Source organism: Psammomys obesus, unplaced genomic scaffold (assembly GCF_907164565.1).
Source record: "Psammomys obesus unplaced genomic scaffold, mPsaObe1.curated_primary_1811, whole genome shotgun sequence".
In the NCBI taxonomy this organism is placed as follows: Eukaryota; Metazoa; Chordata; class Mammalia; order Rodentia; family Muridae; genus Psammomys; species Psammomys obesus.
Genome location: NW_026586589.1, coordinates 891608 through 914402, shown reverse-complemented (window position 1 = coordinate 914402; position 22795 = coordinate 891608). Strand labels below are relative to the sequence as shown.

Here is a 22795-nt window from a genome sequence, read left to right as displayed (position 1 = left end):
CTGGGGCCGCCTAGAGACCTCCAGCCCACACTAAGCCATGATCAAAGCAGGAGGTCTCTTGGGGAGCCGAGCAAGATTCAGTGTGGCCAAGCTCCGGAGACTCAGGTTGTAAGGTTTGTCCCCACACTCCCACACCAGTGAGGGCCACTGCCCTTTAGCCCAAATCCAGATTCTACCCTGGGAAGAAAACAGAACCAGCTAAGGGCGTGTGGAAGGATAGAAAACTGAAGGTGGCGGTGGGTCAAAGTGGAGGGAAGAGTGCAAAGAGGAAGCCGCAGATGAGTAAGGGGGAGGTGCAAGGAGTTTCACGCCTGCGCACTAGAGGGTGGACTTTGGCTAGCCACGAGATCACGCTCAGTACCAAGTGCCATCGCCCAGGTTTCCAGGCTGCGTCCTAGCCATACCTGTCAGACGAGGGTCAAGTCAGGAGGTGAACGAACAGGATAGCCAGACCGATGTTCAGAAGGATCACCATACAGATGAGGACAGTGTTGGGCACCTGAAGGCATGAAGAATGGCTGCCTGAGTCCCTAGGACCGCTGGACCCATCCCCTACCCACAACCAGATCACAAAGCTGGACAGAAAAGTGGGGCTTCTGGAAGAGTCTTCCTACAAGCATCCGTGGTTTGTGCACCGTTGGATCCTGCGCCCTGGTCCATATCGGAATTCTTGGAACTAATTAGCCCGATCCTCCAGGGCCTCCAAAGGACATACGGCAAGCCCCATCCAGGGCACAGTGGAGTCTGGAACGCTCTCCGCTGCTGTGTTAGGTTCCTGGACCCCAACAGAGGCCGGAAACTCAAGCCCTGTTGGGATCATTCCTCCCAGGAAGCCCTCACTGCTGCGTCCTGAACAGAGGTAGCTCGTGCCCTGGCTGACAGCCAGAATGCGCAGGTGCTACTGCTCAGGCTCCCGCCTGCCGCTACTCCTCTGCGTTAGTGTTCAAGCCCTCTGAGGGTCAGGCCACACTCAGTGTCCCACTACCTCTGGGGCTGGTCCCTGTCCTGTCTGCAGTCCTCCAAGTAACCCCCACTCCGTGCTCGCACACAATCCCGCCCGGAGCTGCAAGCCTAGTCTCCGCCCGCAGCCTCACCTCCTCCACCTCCACCTCGGCCTCGGCCGCCAGAGCCACCTCCTTCCGGCCTTTCTTCTTGGCCTTGCTCAGCCCCCGGGCCTCTGTCTTGCGCGCCTTGGCCTTGGGCTCGGCTTTGGGGACGATGGGCTTGGGCTCCAGAGTGGCTGGCGTGGTGGGCGTGGCGGACACGGGACTTCGAGGCCCGGGGGGCTGCTCCTCTGGGGTGGTGGCCGAGACGGGGGACGGAGGAGCCGAGTCAGACCCGGGGACCTCAGGCTCGGGCTCGTCCTCCAGGGGCGGGAGCGCAGGTGGCCCGGTGCGCACGGCGTAGCTGTGGTACCCGCTGTACAGTGCCACTTCGGGCTCCCGCGGGGGCGCAGGCGGCGGCTGCAGCGCCTCGATGGCCATGTGCTCCGAGGCGGGGCGCGCGGGGCTGCGACGGCCGGCGCCATCGGACGGCGTGGCGGGCCGGCTGCCCTCTCCGCCAGGCTCGCCGTTCCAGGCGCCCGGACTCAGCAGGCCGTCCTTCGACGTTCCGGGCCGGGGCCTCTTGGGTTGCGGGGGCGTCCCGGCCGGAGACGGGGGACCGCCCTCGGGCTGCGGGGTCTCCCGCTCATGAAGTTGCGGGCTTTCTCGGGGCCGCTCCGGGAGGCCCGGGCCCGGGCCCCGCTCCGGGGGCTCCAGCAGGCTCTCCGAGTTCTCCAGGATCTCCTGGAGCAGCCGACGCTTCTGGTACTCCGGACCTGCCGGGGACAAGAGAGAGAGGTAGGCTTCGAACCCATGGCCTGCTGGGTAGCCTCGGCTGCCACCACTCACTGCACTGAGACTCAGACTCTGGTGGAAGGAGTCAGCTCTAATAACTCTGTGCGGTAGGTGAGACTGTGAATTCTGTAGCACGGAGGAAAAGGAGACCCAGAGACGCTAAATCCTTAGCCCAGCATCGCACAGCAAAGGGCCAAGATGATGCGCTTAACTGGTCCCTTTGCATCCTTTTGTCTGAAAAATAAGCTTAGTCACACTTATTCTACTGAAATAAGTTTGTTTGTTTGTTTGTTTGTTTGATTGATTTCTTGTTTTTGAAACCCACTACTGCCAGGGTCACCCAATACAGGCTAGTGTTGTGCTTCCTGTGACCAGCAGGGGGAGCACTGTGACTAGAAGACGGACCTCCTGCAGCGCAGACAGACCTAGTGTCACTTCGGATTGTGAGCCACAGCCAGAATGTTGTTTCCAAGGTTCTAACTGTGTGGCTCACTTTAAACGCCCCCCGATGCTGAGAACGCCAGTCTGCACAGGCCGTGTCCCGGCCCTGAGTCTCTTTCCCCAACCCACCCCCTGCTGCCTGCCGTACCTTCCAGCTTCCTGTGTGCCTCGCTATTCCGCTATTCCGTTTCTGTGTCTTTGGACCTGCAGCCCCGCCTTCCCCGCCTACCTGTCCCAGCACCCGGCCTTTCCTGTGCAATAGTTCTCAAAGGGTCGTTCCAGGCGCTCCATCGCCTGCCCTGGACCTCATTAAGTGGTCAATCACTGGTTCCACCCAGACCCACCGGATCAGGAACTCAAGAACGGGCCCAGCCAGTGTCGAGTCCACAGACCTGGCCTGGCCCCAGTGTGACCCCTCAGCCCAGCGTTCATCCCCTGTGTGAGATCAGGAGTCACTGTCGCCGCAAGCTTGCTGCGGCCATGCCATGCACTTAGTTCATGCCCAGAAAGCAGGCACTGTTCTTGTACCCACATCACAGATCAGGAGCTGAGCGTTCACCATTGACCTTTCCAGACAAGCTGGCGGGCGGCAAGTGAAAATTTAAACACATGAGTCTGTGTTCCAAAGCTGCCTGTGAGACTCTTCCTGATTCTGGGTCCCAGCTGCTTGTCCCCAGAGCCCAGCCTGGTGCCTGTCACACAGGCAGTTCCTGATCAACTCTCCACAAACCTTGGGATGTTGCAGAGAGCCCTTTGACCTTCCCGTGCACCACAGACTTGTTCCTCATTTCAGCGTCACCAGCTCCCCCTCACCTGCCCTGCCCAGAGGACAGACAGGAGACAAGCCGGGGTGGAACCCATGCTCAGTTTGGAACCTCAGCTATCCCGGCCCCAGGCCAGCACAGAGATAACGATGTGTGCCCTCCTCGTGAGCCCCTGGATCGTCTCAGATCCTGTTTGCACCACACCCACGGGTTCCAAACTTAGCCCCCCCCCCCAACCTTTCCTCCTGTAGCAAAGGAGGAAAAGGACCTACCCTGGGACTGCTCTGCCCACCCCACCCCTGCTTGGCCCTACCTGGTTGGTAGAAGTCTGGAGCCAGCTCCTTGGCCAACGTGCGGGCAATGTTGGACTCCTGGTTGGCAGCCAGGGCAGCCTGTTCTGCTGCCTCGGCCTTGGCTTTGGCATGGCTTGTCCTAAGGAGACAATATGGTGGGAGATTTAGAATCTAGGCCTCTCCCCATCCTCCTCAAGACACAGCGAGACGAGAGTCTTTCTTGGGATGCCAATGAGTATTACAGCCCTCTATCCCTGACTACTCCGCACTCCCCAGCTCAGTCCTCTGGTCTCTAGGTATCCACCAACTACATTCCCCAGCCTCCCTTGCAGCTAGATATGATCAGATGACGACATTCTTCCCAGTGCATTCTGGGATGACCTTATGTATGTATGTTATTTCCAGGTCTGATCAGTAAAGCCCTTTCCCCTGTTGCTGGTTGAATACAGAAGAGGCGGTCACCCCAGCACAGGCTTTTTAGCCTCTTTCATGTCATAGATCCTCTCTCCCTCCTTCAACTGACTGATGAAGCCTATGGTCTCCTTTTCTACTCAATGTTTTGTCTTGTTATTGAGACAGGGTCTCACTATGTAGCCCTGGGTGACTTGGAGCTCACGTGTAAACCAGGCTGGCCTTGAACTCCCAAAGATCCATCTGCCTCTGCCTCTGCCTCTGCCTCTGCCTCTGCCTCTGCCTCTGCCTCTGCCTCTGCCTCTGGAGTACAGGATGTAAAATCATGCACCATCACGTCGGCAGAACGTTTTAGTTTCACAAGGTAAGAGACAGGCAAGATGGCCTAGCAGGTAAAAGTGCTTACTGAGCAAGCCTGAAGGCTAGAATTCAATCTTGTGAACCCATGTAAAGGTGGAAGGAGAAAACAAACTCCACAAAGTTGCCCTGTGACCTCCTGCAAACAAACACACACCATAAACACGCAACAATAATATCAATAAGGTTTTAAAATACACAAAGTAGATAGGGCTGTGAAGAGCTGCAGCTGAATCGACACACTTAAAATATTTGAAAGAACAAATCTATGGGGCTGGAATGACGGCTCAGTGGCTAAAAGTATACTCCCAGAGGACCCAAGTACAGTTCCTAGCACCCACATCAGGTGACTCACAACTGCTTGTAACTCTGGCTTCAGGGCATCCAACACCCTCTTTGGACGATTTGAGCACCTACATTCACATGCATGTATCCATACACAGACATACAATTTTAAAAAATTAACACATTCATGATATAGCATACATGGATTTTTGGTTTTGTCTGTTTGTTTGGTTTTTCAAGACAGAGTTTCTCTGTGTAGCCCTGGCTGTCCTGGAACTTGCTCTGTAGACCAGGCTGGCCTTGAACTCAGAGATCTGCCTGCCTCTGCCTCCTGACTGCTAGGATTAAAAGCATGCACCACTGCAACCCAGCACATATATTCTTTAAAAATATCTATCAAGGGTCTGGAGATATATATAGGGTCTCAAATCTATAATCATAGCACTTGTGTCATTAAAACCCGTGATTTCTATTAGAGACAAAGCCACAGATACAGCAAGTATTCCTATGACTATCTATTCCCAGAACTGAAGAAAATGCTGAACTCCAGTTCACACGTGCATGGACAGTTTGGGTACCTGGCCCAGCCCCTTCCTGGAGCAAATGCAACTGCCCTAGCTGCTGTGAGTACTAGCTGCCCATGACTCCGTGGAACCCTGGAGAACTGCAGCCAGCCAGCAACGCTACTGTATTCAAAGTGAAAGTGCCATTTCCCCAGCCCCAGAGAGCCTCTACCACACAGGATGACGCCAGCCCACTCCTTCCATGACCACCACAACCCCAAGGCGCAATGCACAGCCCACAATCCCCTATGCTCTGTCTTTGCTCACCCCCTTCCTTTCCTATGTGTCTGCTTCTCCCTACCCCCTCTCCGAGGGCATTTTCTCAGCATCACTAGTTTGGCAATTGCTACCACAGGCCGTGTTTCTAGGGGCAAGGAAAATCCTATCCACAAAAATCCCTGATGACCTGCAAGTTAAGAAGTGCAGTGGAAGAGCTGGAGAGATGGTTCAGCAATGAAGAGCGCTGGAGCTGGGTGGGAATTGAACCTGGATCAAAACCTTTATGACAGCCCACAACCATCTATAACTTCCGTCTTGGGGATCTGACCCCATCTTCTGGCCTCTGTGGGCAATGCAGGCACATGGTGCGAAACACCCATACACATAAAAATAACCGATAAAAATATTTTATTTAAAGAAATTCAGAAGGCAGGCAGTGGTGGTGCACACCTTTAATCCCAGAACTTGGGAGGCAGAGGCAGAGACAGACAGATCTCCGTGAGTTAAAGGCTGGCCTGGTCTACAGAGTGAGTTCCAGGACAGCAAGATCACAAAGAGAAGCCCTGTCTCAGAGAAAGAAGGAGGTGGGGAGGAGGGAGAAAAAGAGGAAGAAGGAAGAAAGAAAGAAAGAAAGAAAGAAAGAAAGGAAGGAAGGAAGGAAGGAAGGAAGGAAGGAAGGAAGGAAGGACAAACGAACTCAGGGAGTTCTGCAGAGGAGGGTCAAAGAAGAATTGGAGGAGCCAGAGGGATCAAGGATACCATAAGAACTCGGCCCACAGATCCAACTGGCCGGGACTCAAGTGGGATCACAGAGATCAGGGAGCCTATCTGGGTCTGACCTAGGTCCTCTGCATATATGATACAGCTGTGTAGCTCAGTGTTCTTGTGTTCCTAACAGTGGGACCAGGGGCTGTCTTTGACTCTTTTATCTGCCTTAGGGACCCTTTTCCTCCTATTGGGTTGCCTCATCCAGAGTTGATGTGAGAATAAGTGCCTGGTCTTACTGTAGCTTGTTCTGGTGTATTTGGCTGATGTCCCTGGAAGACCTTTCCTAAGGGGAGGTGAAGGGGGCAGGGATCTGGGGAAAAGGGGAGGTGGGCGTAGGGAGGAAAACTGCGATCAAGTTGTAACGTATGAGAGAAGAATAAATAAAAGAAAAAATTCTGAAGAAAAGGAGGAGGAGGGGGAAGAAGAATTATTTCTGTGGAGGTCCTGGGCCTGTTGGTCAGTGTGCAGAGGGAAGACTCTTCCTGCCGTCCCACACTGGAATGCTACAAGAACAAACTTTACACATTTGTCATGTTGCACGCTTGACATTGGAGAGGTATTTGTATCAGCTGTTGGCACCAGTTCGCCATGACTAACAGAAGAGCAATGCCCACCCTGGTAGCAGCCCTGCATACCGCAGAGCAGGCAGTGTTCTGAGGAGTTATGAGGGTAGCTTGGAAACCATCAGAATGCCCTAGGAAGCTGCTGCCCCCGCCCCTCATTTTACATAGGAGGAAACTGAGGCATAGAAAGGCGTATGAGCCTTCCGAGGGGCAGAACCATCAGGCCACAGCTGTGAGGTGTGCCTAAGCAGGGTGTATTGGGAACATGTACAAGACTTCTGGCGTAGAGTCTGTGGGGTTGTCTGCTGGGGGAGGCTCAGGCTTAATCAGAATGGGACTCAAGACTTGAAGAAATGCTACCCTTGGGCTAAGCAAAAGTGGAAGGGCGGGAGGAGCCAGGTAGAAGGAAGGGTGCATATAATTTTGCCGTTATGAATCCTGATGTAAATATTTGGAGGGGGGAGATAAAAGTTTGCCAGAGGAGTCACGGCCCACAGGTTGAGAACCGCACATGTAGAGGCTCTGAGGTGGGAAGAGAGCCTGCAAGTCTGCGCTATCTCGTCTCCATAGATGAGCTAGTTCCTCAGAGAGCTGACACGCGTGTGGCTTTCCTCAGTCTCCGGAGTGCACAGTAGGTCACAGGGAAAGGGTCCCCTTAAACTCATATGAACCAGATTTGTGTGAGTGTATGTGGGGGTATATGGTATGTGTGCGTGTAAGGGCACATGGAAAGGCCAGAGGGTCTTCCTCAGTAGCTTCTTCATCTTCCTTGACACTCACCCTGCCTCCACACTGTAGATGTTACAGCCGTTGGTAGCCAAGCCCAGCTGGTTCTGGGGACCCGAACTCAGATCCTTCTGCTTGTGTGGTAAGAATTCACCCACTGAGCCTGTTTGTTTGGGGGTTGTGCTCTCCTTTCTCACCTTCAAAACTGCCAGAAAGGTAATTGTTACATAAGTGTAGCTGCTGACGCTCAAGGGAGCAAAACGTAGCTACCACAGGGTAGTGGGAGGCTGCAAAGAACTCCACAGATGTGGCCTGCCTTGACGCCCTGATCTTTCTGTGTAGTATAAGTTATCCCATCACCCCTCCTTCCAGAGGAGAAAAAAACAGAAGAAGCCACCCGAGGATCACAGTGAGGAAGCGACCACATTGGCTCCCTAGAGTCCGGGGCCTTCCTGCAGGCTTGCCTTCCACACAGGAAGGAATAGCAGATCTGACTTCCAAGCCACACAGGCCTCAGATTCCCAGGCCACACAATCTCTTTGCTGTTTGCTTCGGGACTGCATCAGCCCGTGAACACACACAAAGGTTCCCATGCACTCACAGGTCACGGTGACGGGCATGGCTTTTGCAACAGCAGCTTTGCCCTCCTGCTTTGGCTCTGTGGGTTCAGGTGAGGCGAGACCCTCAGATGCCCAAGAGCTCAGTAAACAAGACAAATCGTGCTTAATTTCATTTTGACTTTTTTTTTCCCCATTTGTATGTGTGCCGTGTACATATGTGTATATATGTTTTGCTTGTGTGTCGGGGCACACGTGTGTGGGTTCATATGTGTGCTCATGGATATGGAAGCCTGAGGTTGATGCTGGGAATCATCCTCAGTCCATCTTCCATCTTCCTCATGAGACAGGGTCTCTTTGTTGAGTCTTGCTAGGCAGTTTGCTCTGGGCTCTTGTCTCTACAACCTGACACTGGAATTACAGGAGTGCTGCCATGTCCACTTGGCATTTACATGGATTCTGGGGACCAGCCCTCCAGCCCTCAGGGGATTAATCATTAACTGCTGAGATACCCAGCGTCCCCCCCCCATCACATTTTAATAAGATATTTTCCAGTAAAATTAATGCAAAAAAAATGCCAGATGAGCAAATAAGGAAGACTAATTTAAATAAAGACTAAATTGGTCTCTCACTTAGCCCAGGATAATCCCTCTAGGACTCCAGAGTTCTCAGGCATAGGGCTTCGTCTTTGTGCCTCAGTTTCCTCAGGTGGAGGGTGGAAACCATAATCCTCCCCTTGCAGAGTTTCTGAAAGGTGAAATGAGCAGCAGGTGGGAAGTGCTCCCCCCACATCATGGTGACAATCTACGCAGGTGATGGTGGTGGTGGGTAAGGCCAGAAGACATTCTTGACATCAGAACAGAGTGGTAGGCAAGTCACCCCCTGCTCAGTCTGACCTGTGTGTGGGTATGTGTGAGAAAAAGCCCTGTGTCCGTGGAGTGCTTCTCTGCGAACCTGAAACCTCAGGTGGGGGGAAGGAGAAATGCCAGGCCGAGAAGACGCCCTTTTTTGGTCATATGAGCTGAAGGCCTCTCCTTTCTGATGCCTTGGGAAGCTGGCAGCCTGCACCCGGAGTCCTGGAGGATCCTGGGCACTGTCGCCAGGGCGGCCGGCACAGGCGTGGAGATGGAAGTGGCCACACTGTCTCAGGCATGAGGGCCTCGGTGATGGCAGGACACACCGCCTCTGTCCACCCCACAGCCTGGCTGGAGAGCCCCTTACCAGCCTTTCTCCCTGCATCTGCTGGGAGACGCAGGCTCCCCAAGCCAGCCACACCCTCATTCCCTGTCCTTAAGTCTCCCACTGCATCTTCCTTTCCCATACTTGCCCTACACGTGTGTCCAGAGAACTTGTACGTCCCAACACCTGAGGGCCTCACCTTCTGTGAGCTTCCAACCATGTTCTAAATGTAGCCCAGCTGTGCGACAAAGCATGTTTCAGGCCGCTGCACTAGGGCTGATTACCACACACAGATCAAGGTAGCCTTCACACGGTGTGCCAGGCAACCTGACGGCAGGTGGACTTGACCATCACACAGGCCCAACATCATCGCCCCCGGGGCTCATCAGAAACGCAAATTTCTCAAGCTACACCAGAAACCCACTGACTCAGAATGGGAGTGACCTCTGCCCCTACCCCCAACACCAAGCTGTTCTGCCCCCCTGCTGCTGACTCTAGGTTGAGAAGCAAGTGTCCACAGAGCTGAGGTCAGCTCCCTCCTAGGCTGTCCCCAAGCCTGCTGTTGTTGGGGGGGGGGGGAGCCTTGGATGGCAGTCTTTAAGCACCCATGACCCTCCCCAGCCTGTAATAAGAGACCCAGGGCCACTTCCTTCTCTATGACCACCCCCTAGATTCAAATAAGGCCTCTGGGTGAGGGTCTTCTAGGATGGTGGTGTGCCTGGTGGGGAGGGGGGTAAGGGAGGAGAGCAGTAACTGGGGCAAGGGGAGGGGCAGGGAGAAGACGCTCTTCTTGGTGGCTTTCGGATTATCTTTCAGCAGTTGGGTTAAAAATAAGGCTGGTAGTTCTGGAATGGTGCAGCGCCATCACTCAGCACAGACACCTTGGGGAGCATTTGCCCCCCTTCCATCCCCCGTACCTCCTTTCCCTCATCCCTAGCTGATTAATTCCAGCCAGTCTTCTTGGGTCCCTAAGGAGATGCACTCTGACTCCAGGTCTTAGCTTGGCCTGATCTCCAGACTGGAAGGCTCACCCCTCCCTCCATGCTCAGGACCCACATCAATGCATTGGTCCATCCACTTGCTACAACTCTGTGGAGTGTCTATTATGAGGCAGGCACTACTCAAGGCCTCTCAAACACACCGCTAATAGAACACCCCTGAACCCCTCCAAAGTTAGTGCCAGGCTCAGCCAAATATAGCCCCTGACTGGTTTTGTACCACCCTGGCTAAAAATGGTTATTTTATTAAGTGGTTGGAGAGGGGGAAAAAAAACCCAAAGGAGTAATATTTTCTAACATGTGGAAGTGGTCTGGGATTCAAATTTCAGTGTCTATATAAAGCTTTAATGCAGTGCAGTCACACCCACTCATTTGTGTACTGTCTGGAGTTAGGCGGTTGCCATGGAGACGGGATGATGAGCAGTGCCATAAGTATGTCCCTTCTGGTCTGTTACAGAAAGGTCTGCAGTCCTCTGTTCTAACGTAGGAGCAAATGTTCCCGTTTCTCCCAAGGTCACTGACGTTCGTTTGGCTAACCTTTAAGCACTTTGTGCCCTGTTTGTACCAGGCAGGAATATTATGGGGTGCAGTCGTGTTCTAGGGATCCAGCCATCTTGTCCACCGGTGTCCTTGACACACACCCCACCCTATAGCGGGAAACAAGTCATTGAGATAGTCAGCTAAGCAGCAGGCAAGAGGGCTTGCTTGGGACGGTGCCGTTGAAACACTGTCTGGATTCCCAGCACCCACATTAAAAACGAGGCTCAGTGACATCTATCTGTAGCCCCAGCACTGGGAAGGCATAGACAGATGGATCCATGGGCTCCATGGATGGCCACTCCAGCCAAACTGGTGAGCGCTGTGTTCAGTGAGAGACCCAAAAACAGACAAACAGACTAGAGTGGGTTTTCCCCTTCCACTTTTACACAGGTTCTGGGGACTGAACCCAGGTCCCAGGCTTACAACACAAGCAACTCAGTTACTAAATCAGCTAGCCAACTCCCCCCCATCCCCCATCAAGACAGGGTTTCTCTATGTAGCCCTGGCTGTCCTGGAACTCGCTCTGTAGACAGCTGGCCTCGAACTCACAGAGATCAATCTGCCTCTGCCTCCCAAGTGTTATACCACCCCACCACCCGGCACTTTTTACTTTCTTAATGGCACTCTTTGAAACACAGAAGTTTCACGTTGTAACAAGGTTCAGTTACCCTTTTCTTTTGTTATCTGGACTTTTGGTGTCTATCTAAGAATGTCTGTGCCTAAACCAAGGCCACAAAGATTTCCTTCCATGTGTTTTACAGTTTTCATCTTCCTATTTAGAGATGTGAGGATTGCTTCTGATAAGAAAAGAAAAAAAAAGATGAATAGATTAGGGGTTCACGCTACTTCTAAGATTCTGTCACCATTTCACAGGTGGGAAAACTGAGGAAGAGAGAAGTCAAGTCACTTACCCATTGATTATTAAAGTGAAAGTTGAGCCATACATGGCCCCTGCTCTGGAAAGATGAAGAGTCTGGGGGAAGAGATAAGACAAGGTGAAAAGTCTTAAGAGTAGAATGAATGAAAGGCTGCTGGAGGAGAAAGCCCACTGGACAGGTTACATGGTCATTGCTGGCATGTTATTTATTTCTATTTTACAATATATGTAAGTTTATTTCTTTATTTCTATATTCTGAATTATAAAGATATAATTTATAAATATTATCTATCATAAAATGATATTAATACGTCGTATAAAAATTAGAAAGTAAGTAGTTCTATAAAGAAAAACTTGCTGCTCATATGTTAGTGTTTGGGGTGTTAGGAGCACAGGTGTAAAACTGGGTGGCTTAAAATTCCTGTGCCTTGATTTTGTCCATCTGGAAAATGGTGATATAAACAGTCCTAGAGTCATAACGTAGATTTGCTGAATTATATAGCCAAGCAGTATACAAAAACCACTTGGAATGGGCTCTGTTATGATGGTTAATCTCAGTTTTCAACTGGATGAGATCTAGAACCATGTGGAAGAGGAACCTCTCAGCACACTTGTAGCGAATGATCTTGTTTAGGTTAATTGTGGTGGGGAAACCTGCCTACCGTAGGTGGCCCCATTCCCTGCGCTTGATTCCAGACTTCATAAAAAAGAGGAAGTGAGCTGAGCACAAGCATTCATCTTTCTGTCTTCTGACGGTGGATGCCATATGACCTGTCACCTCAAGCTCCTGCTGCCTGGACTTCCCTCCATGATGGCCTGTGCTCTCAAAGTGTGAGCCAAAACAAACCCCTTCTCCCTCAATTTGCATTTATTGGGCTGTTTTACCCCAGTAGCTAGGAAAGTAACCAAGACACCAGCACAGAGCAGATCTCATGTTGGTGTTTGCAACTTCTGAATATGGATGCCCTCCGTTTAAAGAGGGCACCAGAGGTGGCACTGGGGGTGTGGGTTCAAAGTCTATGTGCTACCTGCTCCCAGTCCCTATGCAGAGCCTTCCCACCGTGGAAACTCTTCCTAAATCCTGCAGGATGAAGGGGCCGGCTTCCAGACTACATATGTCTTATGTAATGATGGTCTGCTTACAAGAGGAGCCTCCTGAACAGAATTTGCTCCAGCGGGGGACTGGGAGGATGAATGGAGACACACTCCCTCCAGCCTTAGTTGAGTGGGCCCTTTACATCCCAGCCACTTGTCCTATTCAGATGGCTGAAAAATAGTCCCAAAGCTCCACCTCGTGATCACAGGAACCTATGAGTGTCCCCTTAAGTGGAGTACAAGCCTGGCAGAGGTGAGATGGGGGCTGTGTTGGGTTAGGTAGGTCTTACATGTAATCGCCAGTACAATAGAGGCACGCAGGAAGGACTGACAGCGGGGGAGGGGTTGGGGTGTGCTGTGCCCTAAGGACGCAGGAAGGGCCAAGAGCCAAGCGTCAGGATAATGACCATTTGAAGCTGGAAAGCAACACATGGGCTCTCTCCCCAGAGCATGATGTAAGAACCAGCCCTGCTAACATTTGCCTTTTGCCCAGTGGTGTTCCCAGACCTTTCAGCTCCAGAAATAAAAAGAAAGAATCTTTAGTCCCAAGTTGGCTGTCGTTGGTTGTAGCAGCAATGGGAAGCTACAACTATTATGACCACATTCATCTTTGAGACACCCCAGGTCCCTGCAGAAGACATGCTGGCACAGAAATCCATTCACCTAAGGATTGCAGCTAGAAAGAGCCAGAGTGGGCCAGCGCTGAGCTCAGATCCCCAGCACCAAGGCCCTCGAGTGTGCCGCGTCTATTCCCAGTACTTCACCTCCAGTCACAGTCCAGAACAGCCATCAACTGAAAATGGCCTTAAGCCAATCTCTCCTTCCAGGATCATTGTGATGACCCCACATCCTCGAAGCCTGTCTGAGGGGCTCCAGAACAGGTGGTCACCAGCAAGGTCCCTTACCTCCCCTGAGGAGGCTGTACTGTGGGGCCAGTAGTTCCTAGTAGATATACCAGGGTTGAGCCACGCTTTGGCAACTGGAGGAGCCAGAGAAGGGGATCATGGACCTGGAGAGCCAGCTGTGCAAAGGACAGAGGTCTTCAGAGCCACTCAGGAAACTTCCCTTTCACAACAATTCACTCATGGGCTGAGGTAGAGTGACAGGATATGTGCCAAGCCTCAGTTTCCAGCCCAAGCAGAAAAAAAAAAAAAAAATTAAAAAGCACTCTTTTTTATTTCATCTTGTTCTGTTGAGGCAAGGTCTCTCTATGTAGTCCTGGCTGTCCTATGATTTGCTATGTAGACTGGGCTGGCCTTGAACTCACAGAGATCCTGCCTGCTTCTTCTGCTTCTTCTGCCTCCCTGGTGCTAAGGGTTAAAGGCTAGAGCCTCCACACCTGGCCCACATTTCCAATTTTTAAATGAGATTTTATGAATGACTGCAAAAGTAACCCTTGAAGCAACAGCATTCAGAAACCACCATGCAATGTCGTATGGATATGGATGTATTTGTTTTGAGGTCTGCCTTCCTGGTGTGTCCATGCCTGTACTGGTTTGCCAATGGGACTGTGAACACAAAAAGGCTCAACTGAGCCATGAACATTAAGATCATGGACTCTGAGCATGACATTTGGATTTGAATCTCAGACTCCCACCCTTCCTAGCTGTGTGACCTGTACGAATCGCTTAACTTGCCTGGGCATTCCTGGAAAATGAGGGTAGCAGGCAGATTTCTCAGATGGCTCCTGAAGGACATGCCCTTGTGTAATTCCCTCCCTTTGAATGTATGCTAACTCTGGTGATTTGCTCTAACAAACAAGATCTGCCTAAAGGGATGGACCCCGCTTGGTTATAAACTTATAACAGAGTGTCATGCTCTCTGGCTTACAATCTTCACTAAGAGGTGGGTAGGCTGGGAAGCCAGCCCCCCACTCCAGCAGGAAAGGGGCAAGCCTGGCATTCCATTGTGACTCCCACCATCGTAAGAAGATGGAAGGGGCCGGGGCCATAGCTCAGGGGTTGAGTGCTTGCCTGGAATGGGCAGCAAGCCACACAGCTTTGAACCGGAGAGGCCCCTCGGGCTCACAGGCTGACTTACTGTGGTGCCTGGCACAGCGGGCCTCCCACAAATGGTAGCTGCTATTTTTTGCTGACAGGGTGCTTTGTCTCCGCAAGGGTTGAACTTGCCACCCTGGGGTGTCTGGGTCTCCTGGGATGTCAGCCCCGGAGCTTGCTGACTTAGCTGCGATTGTGCTCAGCCTGCCCCACCCACCTGGTGAGGGTGAGCCCTCTGGCCGTGGCATCCCGCAGACCCAAGTCAGCAGCCATCTCCTGCCTAAATAAGGACAAGGCTCCCAGGAGCCAGGAGCGCTCTCCCTGAGCCCCAGGAATGTGACAGCTGAGCCCTCACTGCTCAGCACCGCCCTCGCCTCCAGCCCCTCCCCAGGTGGGGCTCAGCTGTGGCATTCCAGCTTTCTCCAGAGAAGCCCCCAGCGGCACCAACCACAGCCTCAGCACTCCCCACAACACACACCAAGTGGATGGAAATTGATGAGGACTCTGGGAGGAATTCCAAGCAGGTCCCATTGCTCTCCTGTGGCCTGGGAGCTGGGTTCCCAGCACCTCCACTGAGACTCTGCAAGAAAAAGCTCGAGAGGGACCCCCCACACACACACACACCTACAACCAAAAATCACGCTTTGGTTCCAAAGGCTGTCCTAGTGACAAACCGGTACAGACCATGCCAGGTGCCAGGCTCCACAAGAGATGTCCATCGTCACTGCCTCTCAGCCACAGAACTGCTCAGCAGCTACAGTGATGAGTCCCTGTGTATGGGATGCGGGAAAATCTGCAGCCACCGTGAGCAGCACACTGTCAGGGGACCAATCCCGGAGGTCCCTGCTGACGGTGGGTTTGAACAGGAAAACTCTGATGCCACCTGAGCTGGATTCCAGCCCTCCCCCTCGCCTTTTTAAACTTTATTTTTTTTAAATTACATTTATTTACTAGCTGATTGGCTTTCCTTTTCTTTCCTGTGTGTGTGGGGGGGGCACACGTGGGCTCGTATGTTATGAGTGCATGCATTCATGTGAATGCTCATGTGTGCTTGTAGAGGCTAGAGGACAACCCTCTTTGCCATCTACCTTTTTTGAGACAGGGTCTCTCACTGGCCTGGAGCAGGCTAGGCTAACTGGCCAGTGAGCCCCGGGGGTTCTGCCTGTCACCCCTTTTCCCAAACTGGTATTACAACTACGTTGCTGCACCCTTTTGTTGTCCGTCTGTTTTTATTAGGTTTATTCAGTTTTTCTCTTTGGTGTGCAAGTGTTTTGCTTACACGTATATATACATGCCCTGCTTGTGCGCCTGGTGCCCACAGGGGTCAGAAGCGGGCATTGGGACTGGAGTTACAGATGGTTATCAACCACCATGTGTTTCCTGGGAATAGAATCCGGGTCCTCTGGAAGAGCAGTGAGTGCCTTAACCACACAGAGCCACCTCTCCAGCCCCTTGTTTTATTTATTTTTTAATATGGGTTCTGAGGGTTGAACTCAGGTCCACATTCTTGAGTGACAGGCATCTGACTAGCCATCTCCCCTGTCCACAACTCTAGTGACTGGGCCCTGTCATCAGCCTACACCCTGCTTTTTCCTAGCTCTGCGACCTCGAATAGGTTACTTTACTTTCTGTGTCTTCGTTTCCCCTTTGTGAAATGGAGGAGACCCCAAAATCTTAGTATCTGAGGGAGCAGAGCCTTTATGATTCCATCAGAGCATAAACAGCTGGTTGACACCTAGAATCACCCAGGACTGCCCCGGGCTAGGGACTGTGCCACACCAGGACGCCCGCTAAGGCCAGAGATGACCCTGCCTCTGCAGCTAGGTGACCCCTGCGCCACTGAGCGCCATGCCCAGCACATAGTAGGTGTACAGCTGCAGCAGTGAACACTGCGCCCAACACATAATAGGTGCATACAGGCTGAGGTTCTGCTTGATGGAACGGACTTGACTTTCAGATTTCCCTGGAAGGATAACTAACCCACACAATGAAGGCATTTAAAACCAGTAAAATTAAGGAACTTGATACAGTAAGTCAGAAGCATTTGCTGAGCCTCTCAAGAGGGCACAGGCCTGGGGCTGGCATAGCAAGAGGTGTCCTACCCGGAAAAGATAAAGAAGCAACATATTTCATGCCTGGTGACCAACAATGGCTAGTTAAGCAATGGGGAAGGATGTGGAGGGGAGCGATGGAGCCTTGGGTAGGACTAGGATATGTGCATAGGAACGAGTCAGGTGGGAGAGAGCACTCAGTGGAAGGAGGAAGGTAGAGCAAGAGCAGAAAGGTGGACTGGGGTGGGGGGCATGCTGGGTGCATGGGGGAAGATGGCTGAGGACATAAGTCTGGGGACTGAGCACCAAAATCAGTCCCTGATCCACCCCAGTCACTGAATCTGTGATCCTGCTTCTTACAGAAGGAAGCGGGCCTGCCCCCAAACCCAATGAGACAAAGTCTACACGAGTTTGCTCAATGGCTGGGGAGACAGTTTATTCAATAAAGGACTTGCCTCAGAGGCACAAAGACCTGCTGGGTTGAATCCCCAGCACCCAAGGGAAAATCTCAGGCATGGTATCTCACCAGATTAACCAAGGAGCTGAGGCAGGCGAACAAACAGTTCACCAGCCAGTCTCCACTTCTCCCTGTTACACATCTTGTCTTTCTCTCAGGGTCCCTTATAGGCCATGAGACTGTTTCTAGCCCACAGAATGTGAGAGAATATAAGTTAGCTCTTCCCAGCCCAACCAATACAATCCCCCCACTAGTATCTGCTTTCTCTTTTTACCAGCAGAAGAGAATGTGATCTTAGGAGCCATATAGCCAAAGGTAACAGAGCCACAGATAGACAGATCCTGGTCCCTGAATTGTCACATGGAAGAAGGGCTTTACATGACCAAGAAGTAAACTTGTGCTGATCTGTTTGTTCGACATTTGGGCTTGTTTCTCATCTAGTACAAGCAAAGGGATGGAAAAGATGAAGTCCAAGTGGCTTTGCATCCATCCCTTCCACTCTGTGGGCTCTTCTAGCCATCTGAGCAGGCCCAGCTGCTATTTTCAGATGAGATTCTAGCAGACACCATTTGTCTGAGTATCTGTCCTTCTTCCACAAGAATCCTAAGAATTGATAACTGTGACTGCCTGCTGTATACAAGGCCTAAAAAAAGACTGGGTTCCTTTTGTCCAAAGCCTCCAAAACCCCAGTTCCTGGAGGACAGGCCCTTATAAATCTAGCTCTTGTAGGACATCCCCTTACAAAGACTGATACCTATGCCCCTTATCACTCTGGTCCTTAGAGTGGGAGAGGGGCAGGAGAAATCTTTCAGGCCAGTGTTTCCTTTCTTGTGTGTGTGGTGGGGTATGTGCGCATGTCTAAGTCTATGCATGTGTCCACGATGTTCCTGTGCAACGCAGAGGACGTCACGTGTCGCACTCTGCCTCTCTCCACCCTGTTTCCATCACACAGAGTCCCCCGGGAGCTAGGCTGGCAATCGGCAAGCCCCAGCAGTCCTAAGGCTTCTTAATGCTAGCTTACAGTTCCTCATGGAGCCAGGCCCAGCTTTTTACTTGAGTGCTAGGAATGAATGTTAAACCACTGAGCATCTCCCCAGCCCCTCTGGACGCTGATTCCGTCCCATGCTCCTGGTGGGGGCAGAAAAAAATGGTTGATGGTCTAAAGCCATTCATGAAATAGAATTGTTAAGATTCCATTTCTTTCTTTATGTTAGTTTGTTTGTTTGTTTATTTATTTATTTATTATTTATTTATTTTTTAAACAGAGTCTCGGATAGCCTAGGATGGCCTTAAATTCACTATGTTCTGAGGAATGGCTTTGAACGCCTGGTCCTCCTGCTTCCACCTCTCATGCTCTGGGATTATATGCATTTGCCATCATGCTTGGTTTAAAATTTACTGCAATGAACATCTGCAAGTAAAGATGTGTGGACAAAAAGGGTGTACTATGTGACACACTACAGCTTCCATGCCAAGATTTTTTTTTTTATATTACTGTTACTCTGTCTTACTTTATTTTCTTTTGAGAAGAAGGTTGCAAGAAGAGAGTGCACATACAAAGGGGTGGGGAAATGAGAATGATTGGGGTTCATGATGTGAAATCTACAAAGAACCAATAAAAAGTTTTAAAAAAAATTAGTTAAGCCAGTGATGGCGACTCACTAATCCCAACACAATAGACAGGACAATCACAAGTTCAAGGCCAGCCTGGTCTACAAAGTGAGACCATGTTTCAAAAACCCACAAGAAAAAAAAAATTCAGTTCCATTTCAATCACTTTGATCACATCAATAAGAAACATCTCATTTGGTGCTTTTGTGCTCTCTCTCTCTCTTCTGTCTGTCTTGTTATTGCAAATTCAACCTTCCTATTAACTCTGGGGTGCTCCAGAAGCCCCCAGAGCCTACACTCAGCCCCTGAGCTACATCCCTAACTTCCAAAGAATGGAAGACTCAGCAGCCAACAGCCTCAAGACTTTGAGTAAACCAATGGATGGCTCTTGTGCCATCTTGCCTTGTTGTATTATTTTTCTGCCTTTGGCTAACTTCTTTAATCTGCTTCTCGATGTTTACTTATGGTTTTATAAAACTCTTTGATCACAATTAAGTTAGGTTTAAGAAGTTCAAAATACTTTTAAATAGAAAGGGACAACTTATCTCAATGGTAGGTAGATACGCCATAGTTGGAGAAGGTACCGCTGTAGCCAGCCTCTGGGAAACCCTGGCTTAGCCCATCATCTCAGGGATGGTCCCCAGAATCCTATCTGGGCTGAAGTCGTGTTCCAGAGACACCATGGCTACAGTGGCTACACAAGGTTGGGATGTGGCAAAAGCCAAACAAGGAAGTGATTCAAGGATCAATTTCATTACCATTGTTGTTTCTCCCCATGAATATGAACACCAAACAGAGACCACAGACCTCTGAGCAACCAGATCCCACTGAGAGTCACAAAGTTACCCAAAGTGTGTCTTCAAGCAAGGGCAGACCCTCCCACCGAAACATGACTCGGAAAGAAGCTAGAATGGGACCACCCCTATAGAGAGCCCCGCATCCAACAACTGTGCTTACGGGAGGTTTACTCGAGAAGTTTGCTGGCCTGTGGGAGAAGTGATGGGTGCACAGCATGACCTCCCTCAGCAAAGCAACACTTAAACAGCACATTCCACAGCTGCCCAAGAAATTCAACAGTTGCCCAAGAAATAATCAACTACATGGGAGTTTAAAATCACCTGAGAAAGGCATTTATTCACAAAAACAAAACAAAACAAAAAAAAAAAAAACAAACACAGACAGGTCTCTAATATATGCAGTGCAAAGAAGGAAAAAAAACCCCAAAGTTTAAAACAATACATATAACATACGTTCTTTTAAGAAAGAATAAATTATGGGGCTGGAGAAACGGCTCCGATCTTCTAGAGGACGGGAATTCGGTTCCCAGCACCCACATCAGAAGGCTCACAATTGCCTATAAACAACTGTAACTCTAGGTCTAGGGGCTCAGAGGCCATCTATGGACTTGATTTTCTCTTCTGGGCATCTGCGTACCTGTGGGACACACACACACAAATGAAAACAACCAAGTAGACAGTAGGTCTATAAATACACATTTGCTTACAGCAGGTTGAGCAGCATTAACTGTCTCTGTGCTCCAGTTTCACATTCCTGCAGAAAGGAACCCAGAAACACAAACAATAGTAGTCTGTGACAAGATGCAGAGGCGGCAACAAGACAAAGACAAGACGAGGCAGGCTATGTTTATGATCAAATAAATGTCACACACACACGTGCGTGCATGCTCGCTCACACACTTGGCCTCGCTTATACTAGGGAAATGCTCTACCACGGAACTACAGCCTCAGTTCTATAGTTCTATGTTTGTTTGTTTGTTCAATAAAAAGGGAAATATGGCTATAAAACACAGACCCCTGGGCTGGGGTAAGCCCCAAAGTGGGGAGAGAGCTGCCTTTCCCAAGAACAGAAGCTATGGCATCCTGGTTTCTGTAAGATACATACATATACATATGTGTATATATATGATATGTATGTGATATATATGTCTGTTCCAGTTGACTCTTAAAGGGGGAACTGAGCTAGGGTGGAGGGCACTCAAGTGAGCCTCTCACAAGCCCCTTTCCAGAGGACACACTCTGTGGCATCTACCCTTGACCTGGGGATCAGAGTCCCATTGCTCCCCTACTCAGCCCAAGCCACAGAAAGCCCTGTGGAGTTAGAAGTCAGTTTAGACACCGAGCTGCCATGACCTTGTGCTAATTCCCCTTCCCAGATAGGGTTGCGTGAAGCCAGGGCTGATGGGATAGGCCCTTCAGCAGGTAGGCAGGAAGCCAGTTGGGGGAAGGATAATGGTTTGCCCGTGGGTGGCTTTGGAGATGGGGTCCCTCCTGTCTGTGGCCCCACACCACACCCTCCTCAAAGTAGCAAGAGACAGGTTCTTTCTGGGGTGACTACTGGAAGTGTGGAACACTGGGGGCTTGCCCAGAGAGCTCGGCCTGTGCTGGAATCTCCGGCTCTGCAGTCAGTACCACCGGGAGGAAGATAAAGGTTATAATAATAACCCCGCTGCCCTGCCAGGGATGGCAGATAGAACTTTATGAGCACAGTGCACAGCTTGTCTCAGTGTGCCCATACAACACCTAAGCAGCAAACACCATGTTCACCTCTGCCACCTTTCACATCTGGGGAAACCAAGGCTCTGGGAAAGAGCTTGTGCAGGGCGCGAGTGCTACCCAACCCCAAAGCCTGCATTCCTGAGCACAAATGTGCCTCACACAACACACACACAGAGGTAGAGAACGTAAGCAAACTTGAAGCCAGGGATATTGAAGGCACACCCATAGGAGTGCAGAAGACTGGAGACAGAAGATCCGAGGGACATCTAGGTCTCTGCAGAGACGTTGGGGCAGATGTTATTAGCAGCTCAGCCACGTTCCCCTGCTTTCCCACAGGCAGATGCCTGTTGTTCTCAGGGAAGTGTTCCATCTGTCTAAAGACACCTTGGCACCTGGCGGTGGTGGCACATACCTTTAATCCCAGCACTCCAGAGGCAGAGGCAGGAGGATCTTTGTGAGTTCGAAGGCCAGCTGGGTCTACAGAGCAAGTTCCAGGACAGCCAGGGCTACCCAGAGAAACCCTGTCTTGGACAAAACAGAGCAAAACTTTGCACCTGGCTAAAAAGCACAGACCCCAGGGATGGGGTGAGCTCCAAGGTGGTAGTGGTGGGGGATGTCTTTACCCGAGAACAGAAGCTATGGCCTCTGTCTGATCTTTCTCTTCTTCCTCTTCTCACCTCCAGGCATGCTGTGACCATCTTTAAGTATGAGGATAAAAGCTACACTCTAAAGACAGCAGGAGGAAAGGCAATGAAATGTGCCACCAAGGATGTACTGGAGTGGCCAAAAGCCCCAGGGAAGGCAACACTGGCAGCCTCAATGGCCCACCTGGCTGATCCAAGTCTCAGGGGTTAGAACCAGGACCTGTAGAAAGAAGCCACAGGAGGGCAGAAAGCCTCCTCACCTATCAGATCCCAGGGCCAAGGCAACCAAAGCTGCTCTCGGTTATTCTCCAGCAGTGCTGAGCTCCTGTGCATGCAGAGGCAGTGAGTGAGCGAATGGCTGCTTAACAGGGGCAGTAGGAAAGATATTCTGGCGTTGGCTTTGGCTGGGGCTGCACTTTCTGGCCTTTCGGGCTTCAGTCATCTACACCTTTGGAGGTGAGGAAAGGACCCTGTGACATGTGCCCAGTTCTGTATGTAAACAGTGATGGCCTGCAGTGACCTGCAAAGCCACAGGAAGACACTGCCCAACAAAGCTCCCAGCGGTTACCATGTTTTATTCCTACGCTATCCAAAACGGCAGCCATCAAGCACTTGAAACATGGCCCCTACCCCTAGGGATCGGAACTTGTAATCAGTTTAATTAAAACAGCCACGTGTGAGGATTACAGAGCTGACTTAATTGGTAAAGTGCTAGCCCAGCAAGCATGAGAACAGGACTTTAACCCTCGTGAAAAAGCCAGGTGTTGTGGTAAATGCCTGTGATTCCAGCAGTGGGAAAGCAGAGACTGCCGGATCCTAGGGCTCAGCGGTCAGCCAGCCTAGCCTGAAAGCAAGCTTCAGACCAATAAATGATCCTGTCTCAAAAAAATAAGGCGGATGGCTTCTGAGGAACTGTACCCAAGGCTCACCTCTGGCTTCCACATGTACATGTACCTCTATACACATGTGCGCACATATGAACATCCATCCACTTTACACACACACACACACACACACACACACACACACACACACACACACACAC

General features: G+C 50.9%; 1 protein-coding gene across 1 annotated transcript in view; it reads right to left on the bottom strand.

Annotated features, from left to right (window-relative positions):
* Window positions 1-22795, bottom strand: part of Jph2 (junctophilin 2) — a 55431-nt gene that overhangs the window by 2006 nt on the left and 30630 nt on the right. Inside the window, exons 3-5 of the mRNA XM_055602181.1 lie at window positions 3357-3475; window positions 1095-1819; window positions 405-499 (exon numbers count right to left, since the gene is read on the bottom strand). Coding sequence (XP_055458156.1) covers window positions 419-499; window positions 1095-1819; window positions 3357-3475 — 925 coding nt within the window. The 3' untranslated portion in view covers window positions 405-418. The remainder of the gene's footprint in view (window positions 1-404; window positions 500-1094; window positions 1820-3356; window positions 3476-22795) is intronic.